Raw genomic sequence first — 17,316 nt, forward strand, 5'->3', positions numbered from 1 at the left:
TGGTTCGTTGTCATGGCGAAATAATACTAACAGATATTTATCAGATTATAAACAACTCCTCCAGGTGTAGGAAGAAACTTTATAGAGGTCAGAGCTCTTCTGAAAACAGGGTTAGATTTTAGTTCTTAGTTTTAGTTTAGACATGAAGTAAGAATGAACCTTTTAAACTGTCATACTGAAAACTGTCTTAACTAACGTATCACAGCTGGTGGAGATACTACAACAGACTAATCGTTTCTGTGTCGTCCAATAAACTCACACCAAGACAGAAAAAACAAGCATGCGACATAAAACACAAAGAACAAGTTGTTTTTCTCAAGCACTGGAGATTCCTCATACTAACATGTTCGTTTACAGCGAAGGTTTTTAGCATCTGTTAAATCCACAGTTTGATGGTCTCAGAGTCGTATACTTAAAACACTGCAGTGGCTCTTTTTGCAGAAAATAAATATCTATAATTATTTGTTTCCTTTTGATAAAAAAAACTGTGTTACAACCTTAATATTAAAGAAAAGCCAGAATTTCCTTTGAAATGATCTTTTCCCAGAAGAGCTTTGTCTTCCTACACTGCCCGTGAATGAAACGACGCCCCTTCACCTCAGTAAATTTAATAAATCTATATGTGGAGCGCCACTAACAACCACAGAGGAGAGGCTCCGTGCTGCTGACAGTGAATCTCTGCATCCTGTTATTTTTATCCAACAGGAGTCACGTCCTCGGCAGTTTGTTTGGGCCTTTTTGATCTTTTCCTTTCGTCTGATACACGAGCTACAAACTGTTCAATTTAAAAAAATCACATAATATCATTTACTCTTTGGTTCTTTCAGGTCAAACTTTTTTGCTGTGTGTGTGTGTGTGTGTGTGTGTGTGTGTGTGTGTGTGTGTGTGTGTGTGTGTGTGTGTGTGTGTGTGTGTGTGTTTGTGTTCTCAGAGTACCAAACCTTCCCACAGTGATGTACGTTTATATTGTGTATCTGCTGGTTCAACCTGAGTGAAATGTTCAAACAAAGAAATGTACAAATGGAAATAAAAATAGATATTTAGCTTTAACCATTTAAAAACAGTAACCCATAATTCTATATACAAGTTAGCATGTCTGCAAAGCCTGATAGCAGCTGGGGAAACCACACACACACACACACACACACACACACACACACACACACACACACGTGCAGTCATATTGTTGGACAATTAAACAAACAAGTAAAATTTACAGAGAAAATAAAATAGTACATTTATCTGTTGTACGTCGGTGTGATCGGGAAAGAATCTCAGATGAAATGACAGAAAATTACATAACAAACCAAAATGAGATACTTTCCATAATAAGAGGCTGTTATTGGCTCAAGCTCAGTGCAGCAGCAAGAGAGTGATCCCAGGAAACCAGACGAGTGATCCACGGCGAGGCTGAGAGCGCTCGCACAAAGGCTTCATTATATGGAGCCACTCTCCTTTTCTTTCAGGTGAAGCTGGAGTTTAATGGAGTTTAAAGCAAATTTAACCGTCAAATCTAAATGTCAATGACGTTTGAGACCATGCACGGTTACACCAGCAGCACATGCATGAATGGACAGTTCCCTCTACACAGCGAGGAGCGCCGCTCGCTAGGAAACAGCAGAATGTGATCTTTGTTTGAGGTGTTTGAATTCAGACATAAAACTCCAAGACGATCTCTTTGTTTTAAACTATTAAATGCCTTTATTATCATATCGTGATCACGTTTGACCTAAAAACGGCATCAAGCCAAACAGATCTCACCGAGCTGGTGAGAATCCGTCACCTGTAGAGGGCGTAGACGTACAGAAACTCCAGAAGATGGCGCCGTTTTTGGCGATCAAAGCTGATTTTAAAGAGCAGCACAGCTTATACAATAGTAGGTTTTCGTTTTAGCCTGTAATTTGTCGGCTTCTCGTTGGTTAAGTTTCCTCTGCCCGAGTGCGACTGTTACGGAGGTCCAGGTAGTGTCCAGGCGAACGTCTGGTTCTGACTCTCGGACCCAGTTTTACAGTTACTGAAATGAGTCCTAGTGAACTGGTAGAAGCTGAATGGAGGGCAGCTGGACGTGGTTGTAGACGTTTCGCCTCTCGTACAAGAGGCTTCTTCAGTTCTGGAGATGAGAGGGGAAAACATCTGGACCCCAGATGTTTTTTTTTTTAAATGGATTTAATGTAGGTGGGTTTAGGTTTAAACTGTGGTCCAAGGTTGGGACAGGCGGTCTGACCGGAGTCTACGGAGCTGGTAAATTGCTGAGGTACTGGAATGCTCTCCTCAGACCTGGGTTCACCTGAGACGTGTTGTATCTGGGTTCCTGGTTTCTCTCTTGCTCCTCATCCTCTTCCTCGTCCTGGTTCAGGTCCGTCTTTAACCAAAGTTGAATGTGAAATCTGCCATGTCAGAGAGTTGGCGTAACTAACCATGGCTCCCTTTGAACCTGCCCACTCTGCCTCCACATTGGTAAATGAGTTGTGTGGTTGGGAAATAGAGCAATAGTCCAGACTTATAAACACCACATGGATGGCAGTTGTTCTTATCGTGACTGATGACTCCGAATCTTTGAGTTTGCTGGAAAATGTTGCGCAACTGGCAACGTACCAAGCTGTTGCTTTACCTTTCGCACGCCACTTGGATATCGCCCGCAGTCATTGTGACTAATCAGACTGGAGGTCAATTTAAGGTCGACTCAGTTCTTTTTAACTACTAATCAGTTTAATCCCGTGTTTTAACAGCTGTTTAAATCTCAATAATTTATATATAGTACATATTCAGTGACATAAAGAACTCTAACTTTACTTATAACATCAAACCAGATGAAAGTGCTGATGTTGGACTCTCAAACACTAAATATCTATATCTACGTATACCTCAATATCTCACCTGAACAGCCAATATCATTATCAATATATTGACCGTTGATCAGTAGGACCCATATGCAAATGTAATATATGTACATATATTGAATATACATTTATATTTTATGTAAATATATATAAAGATTACATATGAAACCTGTTAGATATTGGAACAATTTCATATATTGACATATATATCGAGCCTATACAAGTAAATGTATGAATGCTTATATTGTAGACAGACACAGCCTGTCAGTGTATGTTGATATTATAAACAGTCACTTTGAGTTAAATGTGTTTAAAAGTAATGAGAAATTAATAAGAAAAACATATAAACATATAGTATTTGTTGTTTTAATAAACTTGCATATAAATAAAATTATAATGTTAACACATAATTTTTACATTAATATATGCACACATACAGATTTCACTAAGGGCATTCCTTATGTTATAAAGTTATATCTTCATATATCCAGAGGATGTTGGTGACATGTATGAATACAACAGAGTGGTGCTGAGCAGGAGGTGAAGTTTTAAATCACAACATTGTGTGTTCAACAGGGAAAGTCGTACGCGTTCAAAGGCTCCTTCCCCCCCATGTGGAACCCCATCGTCCTGCTGGACTTCAACAACCTGTGGAGGACGATGGATGAGATGGGCAAGGAGGTAAAGCGAGGGTTTTTTTCTTTCACTCTCCGCTCTTTGTTAAGCGTTGTTTGTCCCTCGCTCATCTTCTTCCTCCTCCTCCTCGTGTTTCAGATTCCCAGAGAGGCGCCCTGGAGAGCTCCCCACGCCGAGGAGTGGGACAAGATGAGCATGCAGCAGCTCTTTGAAAAAATCTGCTGGACCAGGTGACACGAAGTCAACGACAAGAAAGACACCGGCAGAATGATGGGTGATGTTAACTGGTGTTAATCCCTCTCTCTCTGTCTCTTAGCGCCGTCCGTCGCTTCGCCACCCTGTTCGTCAACGTGAACGTGACCTCTGAACCCCACGAGGTGTCGGCGCTGTGGTTCCTCTGGTATGTGAAGCAGTGCGGAGGAACCATGAGGATCTTCTCCACTTCTAACGGAGGACAGGTACGTGTGTGTGTGTGTGTGTGTGTGTGTGTGTGTGTGTGTGTGTGTGTGTGTGCGCAGCATCTATATTTGTCCCTGTGCACGTGGGCTGTCCTGTTTGCTCAGCGAAGCAGCCACACATCTGGTTTTGACAGAGTGTCTGTATCAAAGACGTGAGCTGATTCACCACAGTGTCACGTTGCAGCTGAATTTTACAGATCTTGTATTTTCCTGGAAACTCGCCTCATAAATTACCATTAAAATAAGCCGTTAATTACTGGGATATTCCCAAGAAAGGCAGATGCACTTGGTTCTAATTACAAGGAAAATAAAAAAGGTGAACTGGAAACTCCAACTGATGATGCCTAATAAATAAAGTTGTGCAGGACTTCAGCTGCAGGAGGCAGAGAGACAGCCTCCTGAATCAGCCCTGATACGTTCAGCTCGGTTCACCGCTGATCAGCTCCACATAATGATGAGCCTGACAAAAGCTGTTTTCTTGGAGCACTCCGTACTTTTCAAGCTGAGTGTCCCTGTTGCCATAGCCACCGAGGAATAGGGGTTGTGTTTCAATAAACAGACCTTGCTGTGGGCCTGCTCTGATGTCACAGACCTCCTCATTTCACTCTTGTTTATGTGTGTGCATGGGTATGTGAACAGTGCATGCACATAAGCATAGGATGACCAGATGTCTCTGTTTTTTGGTGGCTTGTCCTCGGGTTGAGCTGTCCCCGGAAACGTCCAAGTTTTTTAACGTATGTAATTAAAAACATACATCTAACGCTGAGCTTGTTTTGGCCAACAGAGGGGGCTCGCTGCTAGCTACAGCAGCTTCAGAAGTGAAGCTAAAACCATCAAATCAGATTTTTCTTCTCTTTTGTTTTTGTCTCTGGGCCAAGAAAAGGTTAGCTGGCTCACTCATTGGTTAGGAGTTCATAACCAGCAGTAAAACAACAAAAATAAACATACTTCACAACTGCTTCAAAGGTAGAGAGTCGTCATTGTATTAGTCGGCCTTCACAATAGTTTATTACAATACAAAATGTTGGAAACAGTTCCCGGTTTTCATTTCAGAAATCTGGTCACCTCATCTTTAATCAAACGAGACAAGCTCAGTCGCACCTCGTTGCGCTGCCAGAACAGATTTAGGTTTATTTAGCTCGTAATTTTCCGGCGACTGGCAGGAAAAATTCATCCGAATGCCACAGAGGAATGCGTAGCATGTGTTTGTGATCAGGGAGAACACAGAACAGAAAGACGTTGACACTAACCATATGGAAAAGGTCACTGTCTATTTAATTTTGTGTACGAGAGCTTTGGCAGCACTTAATCGCTTTCCACCCCCTCAGTCCGCCCCATCAGTCAGCAGTGAGTCGCCAGCCCGAGCTCTGCAAACGCATTTTCCGTTTTGGTTGAAGAAATTGGTAGTGAGTGATGGAGGGAGGGCTGAGGATAAAACCAGTATAAATCAACAGATTTTTATCGGCTTTCCTCCGACATGAAGGTTTTATTGGCCGGATGGAGTCGCGCTGCGAGCAGGGTCAGACTGAATAGACTAGTTTAGATCCCTCCAGTCCAGCCGCCTCTGCTCTCTGTAGTTTACCCTCCTCAACGACTTGACCGCTGCTCTCTCTCTCTTTCCTCCTCTTCCTCCTCTGCAGGAGAGGAAGTTCGTAGGCGGCTCCAGTCAGATCAGCGAGTGCATGGCCAAGGAGCTGGGCGACCGAGTGAAGCTGCAGTCTCCGGTCTACAGGATCGACCAGAGCGGAGACGTGGTGGTGGTGGAGACGCTGGACAAACAGACTTACATGGTAACGCAGTGAAGCAGCGTCACGACTACAGCCACGACACAGAATCCTAGTTATGATTCAGAGGCAGCCAAACTTCCTCTGGGTGTTTCTACCTCTCTACGCCACTACGTTTTACATTTGAAAACACTGGAGAAGATTATAAATATAACACACACAACTGTTTAAAGCTGAAATAAAAAGCAGCGTCTCCTCCTCCTCTGAACTTCACACGTTTTCACTTAAAGAACCGTTCAAGGCCCAAAGATTTCCAATTACCCAATACTTCACAAAAGTTTCCTCTTCTTTACTCTCTCATGAATCATGTGACAGATTTATCTTATGACCTTCAGACGGACCTGAACCAGGATGTAAAGTATTTCAAACTACTGGAGGCATCAGTCTAATAATCACAGGGGACATTTGCATTCTCTATTCTTACTCTAGTAGGATTTTGAATGCAGGACTTCTCTGTATATTTTTACCATTTCATTTAACTTTTATTCCTTTTATTTATTTATTTTTATTTGACTATTTATTATTTTTTTAATCACATTTTATTCCTAATTTTTTTTATTAGTTTTAATTTGCACACCTTTTGGGTCTTAAATATTTCATTTCTTATAGTTTTTAATTCATACGTGTGAGTTATGTGTTTTTAATTAGTGTCTAATGTTTTATCTTTACACTTTCCACATTGTTTTTGTGGTTGTTACTTCCTTGATAATTCTTCTTCTTCTTCTTCTTCTTTGTGCCGCACATAGTTCTTCCACCTGGGAAAGCTGCTTTCAGTCTTCCAGCGCTGCAGACATATTTATTACCATATTATTGTCATATTATTGGTTTAATGATAATAAAAGTAGATTTATAAAGATGTAATTCTTCCATCAGCTCAGTCTGAAGCACAAACAGCAGCCGACAGTAGTTCTGTGCTGCCATCCTCTGGTTGCTTGGCAACCTGCTGCCATGTGCCATGTGATGCAGCTCACACTGTCCTGTTTGTGTTTGTGTCTCTCTCTCTCTGTCTCTCTGTCTCTCTCTCTCTCTCTCTCTCTCTGTCTCTCTCTCTCTCTCTCTCTCTCTGTCTCTCTCTCTCTCTCTGTCTCTCTCTCTCTCTGTCTCTCTCTCTGTCTCTCTCTCTCTCTCTCTCTCTCTGTCTCTCTCTCTCTCTCTGTCTCTCTCTCTCTCTCTCTCTGTCTCTCTCTCTCTCTGTCTCTCTCTCTCTCTCTCTCTGTCTCTCTCTCTCAGGCCAAGTATGTGATCCTGGCCACGCCTCCTGGTCTGAATCTGAAGATGCACTTTAACCCCGAGCTCCCGCCACTCAGGAACCAGCTGATCCACCGCGTCCCCATGGGCTCCGTCATCAAGTGCATGGTTTACTACAAAGACAACTTCTGGAGGAGAAAGGGTGAGAGAGAGAGAGGAGAGAGAGAGAGAGAGAGCGGGAACCCTGCCCTGATAGAAACTTTTTTAAAGCAAATACTCAAATAGTTCAAGTGTTTTCATAAAGAAACAATCTAGTTTTAGTTTTACCGAGAACTTCTTTCTGGAGTTATAAACCAACGTCACACTTGAACTGTTCTTCAACACCAGCACAACGTCCTGCTGAGACGCCACACCTCAGTCGGGGAGAGATCTTTTCTTTTCAGCTTCATCCGAATCTCATCTGCTCGTTTTTCTTTACACAACTGAAAAGTGAACATTAGCTCTATTCCTTTAAAGTTTCCTCACATCACAATACAGTGTGTAAATACCACATGACTGTCTCCCCCACGGGAGGGTTTCCTCACCCAGTCTGCTGTGGTTCACACCCAGTTCTCAGGTCCAGTCCACCCCAACAAACAGACCAACGTTCTTCACAGAATTCACTTCGTCCAAACATGATGTTAATTCTCCAGTTGCCAGTTCTTACTCCTCCGTTCATCAGCGACAGAGATTTGTAGATTTCTGTCGCCGCACTGAAAACAACATCGTCTGCGTAAAGAAGCGCACTCTCATTTACTTAATCATGAAGTAAATCATTAATACAGACTGTTGGAGGAAGGTCATCGACCTGCTTTAACCCCGCAGGCTCGGAGTCAAAGCATTTATCCTCTGACATGCTTTTTAACGCTGCTGTGTTTCTGATGTGTGTCCAGGTTACTGCGGCAGCATGGTGATCGAGGAGGAGGGCGCTCCCATTGGTCTGACGCTGGATGACACAAAGCCTGATGGGACGGTGCCTGCTATCATGGGGTGAATATATCGCTTTGATGATATTATACTTACACTTCAACACCCGAGAGCATGTGACTGTCCCATTCCTGAACCGTGAGCGTTAAAGGACGGAGGTGTGACAGTATTTAAATGCTGATTCTTTAAGGTTTAAAGGTGTTTCTCTGCGGCACCAAGCCCGATGTTTCCCGCTGAAGACGCAGTAAATCTGTAAAAACAACAGAAACATGTTTATTTTTTTAAATAAGACTCGGTCATTTCACTGGGAACTGGACTTTTTAACAAGTATTACTAAAATAGAGACAGACTCTGAGGGTTGGGCCCTCTCCAGTTTCCTGTGAGTGGAAACACATCACGTGAAATGGACAGTGTGTCTGAATGTGACACTGTACTGATCGCAGTGTGGATCATTTTTTCTCTTCTCCCTCTCCTCCAGGTTCATCCTCGCCCGCAAGTGCAGAAAACTATCAGGGCTGACCAAAGAGGAGAGGTGGGCGACGACGACACAGCTGATTAACTCTCTCACATAAAGCTGCAGGACGGGTTTAATCCAAACTCTTGTCTCTCTGGTTTCAGACTGAAGAAGATCTGTGAGATCTACTCCAGGGTGCTGGGCTCAGAGGAGGCGCTGCACGTGAGTGTGGCTGTTTCTTTCAGCTCCATTTACAATGACAAGTGTTTTCACTCGGTGGCTGCACACGAGCGGGAAACGGTTTTGGCTTTGACAGCCGGCCACTGTGAGCTGTCATGTGCATATTTAACGGGGGCTTTTATGTTGGTAAATTTGTTCATTCATGTGTTCACCTGTGTGTTTCAGCCGGTGCACTATGAGGAGAAGAACTGGTGTGAGGAGGAGTACTCTGGGGGCTGCTACACAGCCTACTTCCCCCCAGGAATCCTTACCCAGTACGGCAGGTGAGTCACACACACACACACACACACACACACACACACACACACACACACACACACACACACACACACACACACACACACACACACACACACACACACACAGACACACACACACACACACACACACACACACACACACACACACACACACGCACACACGCACACACACACACACACACAGTTTGTTCGTTTGTTGCTCTTTGAATTCATTGATTCATCATCACATTAGTTCAGAACGACCAACTGTTTTAAATGAGAGATTATTTTACACACAACAGTGTAGCTACTGAAATGCAGTAGTTGTTGGTCAGGGCCAAACATCCATAATATCACAGACTAATGTATTTAATTAATTAGCAACAGCTATAAACTCTTTGTGCAGCACATTAGTTTCATAACCTGTTTTGAAACGACGTTAAATTGCATCGTCCCTGTCGAATGAATAAATAAACGAAATGAAAGTTCACCTTTAAACCTCACGGAGCAGCTGTAAGCTCAGGGTCTCGGTCTCCTCCTGTCCCCAGGGTGCTGAGGGAGCCCGTCGGCAGGTTGTACTTCGCGGGAACAGAGACCGCCACGGAGTGGAGCGGCTACATGGAGGGGGCGGTGCAGGCCGGAGAGAGGGCGGCCAGAGAGGTGAGAGCGCCGACAGCCTCCGAACACACCTCACGACTCTTTAAGAAACCAGGAGGTCAAACGCAGAGAGGAAGAGTCGGTCCGAGAAGTTACTCCAGAGGCAAATTTACTGCTTCTTTCAGTTTGACTCTGAAACCATCATCACGGCTCAGGTGGAGGTGTGAAGACACGACGTAGCAGGTGTGACTCGTGTCAGTTAGACCTGCCACCGACACCAGCTGCTGATGATGCTGATGAAGCAGCAAATTCTCCTTTGTGCTTTTTGAAATACAATCACCTAAACCTTAAAAATGCTCCTCTGTGCATGAGTTTTAATATTTTTTCAAAACCAATAATAAAAAGTCCAATACATATATATATATATATATATATATATATATATATATAGGTTAAATAAATATATATCCATGCCAAAGCTTGTCAGTATATGTTGATGTTATAAACAGTAAAGTCCAAAAGTCTGAGACACTTTCTAGACATTCAAGACTAAATAAAATAAAAACGTATATGAACATACAGAATTTTTCTGTATTTGTTTTAATAAACTTAGTCGTTAACATATATTGTATGGATGTTTCATATATGTTAACTAATAACTTCTATACATATCTATACACGTGTCTCTTGATTACCTCGTAAAGCAGCAGAGCTGTACTCTGGTTTTATTTCTTTCTTTCTGCATGAATCAGATTCTTCCAGCTGTAAATGGATTTTTCTCTCCCTGGTCATGTTCACCCTCTCGCCCAGGGGTGCCCCCACCTCCCACTGATGCAGACTCCTTCATAAATCAGCCCGGCGCTCGTTCATGCTGCTTATTTAAACTGCTCCTTGATGCTCCTAAACACAACCTGCTGCTCACAGTTTACCCCCCCCCCCCCCACATTAGCATCAGCTGACTCTGTGTGAGTTTATGCTGTGGATATATAAAATATATCACTATTAATTTCTCCTGTGTGAGTAACATCTGCTCAACATGGCGGCGCCCGACTCTTTCAGGAAATGACCTTACTTTATATTTCTATACATATAATGTATATGTTCCTGTGTGTTGACATTGCTCATGCTGTGTGTGCTTGTGATTATAATGACTGGGTTCCTCCCTGTGTTCTGCTGCAGGTCATGTGTTCGATGGGTAAAATCCACCAGAGTCAGATCTGGCAGACGGAGCCTGAGAGCGTGGTGAGGGAACTCTCTCTGAATGTTTACGCACCAGATGAAGCTTTAAAATGTTGAATAAATGTAACTGAGCCCCCCCCCCCCTCCCCCCCCCCCCCCTCTGTCCCTCCCCCAGGAGGTTCCTGCCCTCCCCTTCGTCACCACCTTCTGGGAGAGGAACCTGCCTTCGGTCGGCGGTCTCCTCAAGTTCATGGGAGTCTCCACCTTCCTGTCCGTCGCCACGGCAGCCGGCCTGATGGCCTACAAGAAGGGCCTCCTCCCCCGCAGTTAAACCCCCCCCCCCCCCTCCCTCACCTGTCATCTCACTCCTCTGCATCTCAACAGACGCTGTACTTGTAGTGCACTACTTTACGCTCCAAATGACAAAGTCGTGCACCACGCAGCGAACAGGAGGTTGTTGTGAGAAGCAAGAAAAGACTGTTGAGCTGAAAACACTGACGCACCGTCGCCGCAGAGAGGGAGACAAACCACCGAGACCAGGAGTGAGGAAGACTTCGCTTCATCTTTAATCTTCTTCAGATTCAAACCAGATTCAAACCAATGAAGGAAAAAGATCAGAACCGATTCAAAAGAAAGAAAGAATATATAAATATATAAAATATGTCACTATTAATATTAATATTCCACGCATTGCCAATGACATTCAGATCCTTGATTACATGAGAGTTTAATAACTCATCATGCTTTCTGTGTGTGTGTGTGTGTGCGTGTGTGTGTGTGTGTGTGTGTGTGTGAGCTTTGTTTGTATGCATGCGTTCGTGAGTGTGTGTTGTGTACAAAGTGTGTGTGTGTGTGTGTGTGTGTGTGCGCGCGTATCCACTGTGTCTAATTACCTCTGCTGATTTTAGGTGCTGATTTATTCTGGCCGAGCAGCTGCGGCTGTTTGATGAGATCCAGTTCACGTCAGAACAGAACAGGAGTTGTACAGACTCTGAGAGGAGGCTCAGGGATGAAGCTGCTCGTGTTCTGTGTTTCTCTCGCCGTCGACTAATCCCATGGAAACACAACAATGAATTGATCCTGTTATCGAGTATTGTCCGATCGCCTGATTTAGCTTCTTCCTCTGACCCAGTGTCGTCGGAAAACTGCTAAAAACACACGAGTGCGTCACTCCGTCGCTCGGAGTGACGTTTCTCTTTTCTTTTTTCTCTCACTACGATGAACGTGGGCTCTGATGTTTACTCTGCGTCAGCGCCACGCACGCCGTCCTGCTGCTATAAATACTCACTACTACACCAAACCTGTGTCACTCCGCTGCCTGAAGAGTTGTTTTAAAGTGTGTTTTATTCCTGAAGCTTCACACTCCGAGTCACACTCACTCTGGATAGTTTCATTTATATAAATTTACATATATTTCCAAGAATCACAAATCTGCCTCAGAGGCCTTTATGAGTCGTACAACACGAGTCGACGCTGATTTTTAAATTAATCTTACAAAACTGTTCTAGTGTCAGATATTACTCACAAGGTCGCGGCTAAAAATACAAAAGCAGATTAACATCTGCTCAACACGGCGCCGCCTGACTCTTTCAGGAAATGACCTTTATACTGATGAACTGACAGGTTAGGAGAGTGTTCAGAGACGAGTTCATTGTCAGTTTTCATGGGATGTTTTGACATTAGAATAAAAAAGAAGAAGAATAAAAAGCATAAGAAGAATAACGCCAGCTTTATCCTTCAGATTAAAAGCTGTACTTGGTGATGTAGCGCTGAGCGGCTCCGTGTGCTCGTCTATGGCTCAATGTAATGGAAGCATTCGAATGTATTTTCTTCAGAATAGATAACAAACCAGTTGTTGCTGTTATATGATCATCTCATTTTAAATTTTTTTCTCATTCATTATTTTAGTTCAGTGGTTGTCAAACGTTGGATGAATTGGACTGATGTGGGGAATTAAACAAGAGTTTGCTGATGCTGTTTGAGGAGAACCGCTGATTTAATGACTGCAGTTCCTCCAACAGGAGAAGCTGTGTCCCACGTTCAGGGCGCACATCGTACACCGCGAAGGCCTGACCGAAATGAGCTGGTCTGGCCTGTTCCCGCCCTTTCCGCTGCGTCGCAAAGTGTGGCTCCTGTTGAGGTTGAGGTTTTAAGTCTGTTGGTTTTAACAGTTGTAGCGTTAGCTGTTAGCTGTTAGCCGCCTCTGAACTGGGACACAGCCTGCGTGTTGGATTTTATCGACTTACATTATCGCACCTGATAGAAGCTTTTATTGTTTTATTCACTGATGGAGAATCTAATGAGTTTAAATCAGAGAAGATGTAGCTCATGTTCATAAGAAAACTTCTGATTCCTCTTAAACTAAACGTGAGAATGCAGATGAAGGATTATTCTCAGAGAGACGAACAGCTGAACATCCGCTAACCGTTCAACAGCGCTCGCCCCGTGCCGAACCAGATGTAGGACGTCTGGATGTGGCAGGATGGAGATCTGGTTTTTTTTGGAGGGTGGATGTGAAGAAAAAACCAATCGACACACAGGACTGACTCCAACAGAGAGCTGGTGTTTGTGCTTCTGTTTCGCAGGACGCTGCGCTGTGTGTGCAGCTGTGTGTGCTCACTGAGAGAATCCTGCTGTTCTTGTCCCAAAGACTGGTGTGTGTGTGTGTGTGTGTGTGTGTGTGTGTGTGTGTGTGTGTGTGTGTGTGTGTGTGTGTGTAGTTATCTGTTGTGCCTTAATGGAACTCGTAGTGTTTTTGTCATTTCTCTCAAGTGCCTGTGTGACTCTGACACTCTCTCCCCTCCCCCCCCCCCCCCTCCCATCTGCACTGGAGGTGAGAGGTCAGATGGACCAGGTCACTGGTTTGATCAGTCACCAATAACCATCAATACGCAGGGACTGGCAAACACCTAGCCCCTGTTAGCATGTCCACAACCTCTTATTTTAACCCCCCCCCCTGTGTTACCTGAGTGACACCCTCAGTATAAAGTCGACTCAGGTGAAGCCAGGTGTGTAAACAATGTCACCTTTGAATACCAGAGCTCAGACTGTTGGGTTTATCAAACCGCTTATCTCCAGTAAAGCCAAGTGTGTGTGTGTGTGTGTGTGTGTGTGTGTGTGTGTGTGTGTGTGTGTGTGTTGTGCTTCACGTCTCCGCTTGTTGTGACGTCGTCATGTCTCTGTAGCTGCTTAACTTCACCTTGTTAGTGCCAACTTTCCTCCCCCTGCCCTTCATCCCCGCTCCTGCGCTGGTTTAACCCCCCCCACCACCACCCCCCCACCCCCCACCCCCCCACCCCCCCACCACCACCACCACCAGGCCGACTCTAGAAGTGAGGATCTGACGATGATGTTTTTAACTCACATTTTAACCCACACCTGATAATGTTACCTGACGTCAGTGAACAGAAAACATAAAAACCAGCACACTGTTTCCGTACTAGCACCAGAACCATCAGCAGACATGATGTGTGGTTTACTCCATGTCTCACCCTTCTTCATCGTTCTCTGGAGACTGTCCCTCCGCCCCTCTTGTCCTTCTGTGCACATGAGCCTCCGTCATGCTTCCTGTGACCCGTCTTTGATGTCTTTGATTCCTCAAACTAAGCTGGTGATAATTAACAGAAAACTAAAATGTGAAATAAATCTTTTACTCGTATGAAACCGTCTTCGTGTATCAGTGTTTTATTTCTGTTGTTGTTTAAAGCTCTTTTAGACACATAAAAGCTGACATTAGTTCTTTAATCCTCATCAGTCATGGTGAGATGTAATAACTGGCCAGAGGGTGTTGTCAGAATAAAGGTCATTACTTCAGAAGGGTTTATCATATGAAAGTGTAAAGAAATATACAAAATAAACAAGTGTATTTGTGTGAAGATAGCGTACCAAGAAAGGTCAACAGTTACAACAGGCTATAGCTGTTTGTCTTTATGCTAAGCTAAGCTAACCAGCTGCTGGCCATAGGCTTATATTTACCAGACTGACATGACAATAGGAGCTATTTGTAAGTCCTTTGCTATTGCTACATAGCTAACATTAGCATTAGCACCTGTTTACTCACCAGTCTAGAAGAAATGTTGAGAGTTCAGCATCAAATTTCATTCATTTACTCAACAACAGCTGTCTCCACCGGTAGAGCGGCCATTTTGTTTTGCTTCCATCTCTATCACTTCTTTTCTTCTGCTGAAAGTAGCATGCTAACTAGCTAGCTCTGGCCGAGTCAGGCTGTCTTGTCACTTCCCAATGGCGAGTAACTGAAGAAGCAGCTGCTCAGAGGACGTATTAAAATGCAACAAGCTGAAGATCTCAGCGAGACAAGTGCTAATGCTAACGTTAGCTATGTAGCAATAGCAGAAACTTACAAATAAAAAAAAGTTGAAAGTAAATCTTGGCAAGAAAAGTATATCTCATAAAAGTGTTGCTTCAAGTCAACCGGTTAACTAGTCTGAACTAAATCCCATTGTTGTTGGATACTGAACTACTTCCCCCTCCAGGTGTGTTTGGTCTGCGTGCTCCTCGTCCTCTGTGCCAGTTCGTGAGTTCAGCCTCAGCCCTTGGATTTGTTTGCCTCACCTGATTGATCACCTGTGTGGAGATCCTGCTCGTATGAAAGACCCTGCCCCTGATCTCCGTGTCTGAGGTGGTTTAGCTGACGAGTTTAAACTTGTAGGTTCGGTTTGTTTTCACACAGAGAAAAATTCAAATGAACCAAAATGCATCTTTACAAACCAGGTGAGAACGATCTCTCCTCTGATTGGTCAGATTGTCTGGAGCAGGAAAGTAAACAGAGGAAGAAGGTTACAGGAACTGTCAAGCTCAAACTTCCAGGTCAGAACTCTTTCACATTAAAAAACGAAACACTCCAGAGTTCGTCTGGGACCGGACCGAGACCACCTCCTCACAAGGGTCTCGATTGTTTCAGCACCTGAGTGAGATTACTGTTTCCACACCTGCACAGACGAGTCGTACCAAGAGGGAGAACATGAATGAGAGAAAAACCTCTTGGCAGTTCAACAGACCACTGTGAGTAAAATATTACCAAGGTGACTGTATAACACTGAACAAGAAGCTGCTGAAAGACGATTTATTTCCAGAAGTTAATGAAAAGTTCCAGTCAAAGGTTATTAAGACTCATGAATAAGTGATTTACATTGAATTCCTTCTGTGAAGTTTTCAGAGCTGCCCTCCAGCCTTCACCTTCCTGTGTGTGTGTGTGTGTGTGTGTGTGTGTGTGTGGTGTGTGTGTGTGTGTGTGTGTGTGTTACTGAAATTCATCCAGATCTGTGGAAAAACCCCAGAGAGAGCTCAGATTCAGATGTGAAGTGCTGCCGGCCACACAATGGCTGGAGAGAGTTAATGTCTTTGGAGACGAGACCAAAGTCAGAGCAGCAGGAGGGCAAGGGACCGAGGGTGGAGCCTGAGAAAAACCTCCTCTACTCTCTCAACGCAAAATGTCAGACTCCAAATGTATAACCTTTCTTTCTGATTTACCCAGATAATCTGCTCCCTGAGACAAAACACACTGTAGCTTATCTCGTCCAGACCAGTCGAGTCTCCTGTGTGTGTGTGTGTGTGTGTGTGTGTGTGTGTGTGTGTGTGGTGTGTGTGTGTGTGTGTGTGTGTGTGTGTGTGTGTGTGTCTTCCTGCCAGGACTTGTGCTCTGGTCTGCAGGGATAAAATGTCATCCTCTTTCATCTCCTCTGTGTTTAATTTAATCTCGCCTCTGAGCGCCTCGCTGCAGGGCCATTCACATAGATGCAAGCGCTGTAAAAATCAATATAAATCAGAACTGGACGCCAGTATATGGATGTAAGCATTGAGATAATGTGTGTGTTTGTTTCTGGCCAACTAGAGTCTGACTGCGAAGTGCAGTGTGGACCGGAGCGCTGATGTCTTCCTGCAGTCTCCCGCACGGCCACTAGAGGGCAGATCACAACCGTCAAAGCAAACTGACTCACTCCAGGCTGCTGTGCAAATAACTCAATATTTATCTAACTACACGACGTTGTTTCTTTCTCTTGATTCTCTCATTTGTTGCTGTGAGACTTGTTTACATGCACACATGAAGAAGAGTATGTGTGTGTGTGTGTGTGTGTGTGTGTGTGTATGTGTGTGTGTGTAGGGGGGGCTTTAATCCTGAACTGGGGTTAATCATGTTGTCTCTGGGCTCCCTGGGTTGCTGGTTGACATATGGCACTTCTGTTGCTCTCATCACTCCTGTCAGAGCTGTGATAGCCAGAGGCCTGTACAATCCCAGATTGACACACCAGGCTTAGTCACTGCAACCACTTTCCAGTACGACACTACAAGGCTCTGTCAGCATATGCTCCCCCCCCACACACACACACACACACCACCCCAACCCCACCCCTGTCTGCACAAAGGTTGTGTAATTGCAGCACAAGAGCAGCTGCACGGGCAGCGGCCACACCAGTGGTGCTGGGGTTGCTGTTTTTCTTCATTTCACAATTCATCTGCATGCAAGTGCAGGAATAAGTGTGTACACACACACAAACACACACACACACACACACACACACACACACACACACACACACACCCTCCCCCCACCACCTTTTCGACACTCTGTCCTCTCTTTATTAGACTACAGCCCTGCTCCTGGCCCCGCTGCAGCTTGCTGTGATATGAAATCTGACACTGTCAATTTGCCTCCCAATCCGTCAGACTGTGGATTGGATTCAGATGGCAGTGTCGTGGGGCCCGGGGACTCGGAGC

General features: G+C 44.4%; 1 protein-coding gene across 1 annotated transcript in view; it reads left to right on the forward strand.

Annotated features, from left to right (window-relative positions):
* mao (monoamine oxidase) overlaps positions 1-14,248 on the forward strand; it is a 34,463-nt gene extending 20,215 nt beyond the window's left edge. The window contains 12 exon segments of the mRNA XM_056389652.1: positions 3,417-3,521; positions 3,615-3,706; positions 3,793-3,934; positions 5,575-5,724; positions 6,949-7,108; positions 7,839-7,935; positions 8,351-8,404; positions 8,491-8,548; positions 8,732-8,829; positions 9,354-9,465; positions 10,582-10,644; positions 10,757-14,248. Of these exon segments, the coding sequence (XP_056245627.1) occupies positions 3,417-3,521; positions 3,615-3,706; positions 3,793-3,934; positions 5,575-5,724; positions 6,949-7,108; positions 7,839-7,935; positions 8,351-8,404; positions 8,491-8,548; positions 8,732-8,829; positions 9,354-9,465; positions 10,582-10,644; positions 10,757-10,912 (1,287 nt within the window). The 3' untranslated portion in view covers positions 10,913-14,248.
* The last annotated feature ends 3,068 nt before the right edge of the window (positions 14,249-17,316 follow it).

The sequence above is a fragment of the Seriola aureovittata genome, chromosome 11, assembly GCF_021018895.1.
Source record: "Seriola aureovittata isolate HTS-2021-v1 ecotype China chromosome 11, ASM2101889v1, whole genome shotgun sequence".
In the NCBI taxonomy this organism is placed as follows: Eukaryota; Metazoa; Chordata; class Actinopteri; order Carangiformes; family Carangidae; genus Seriola; species Seriola aureovittata.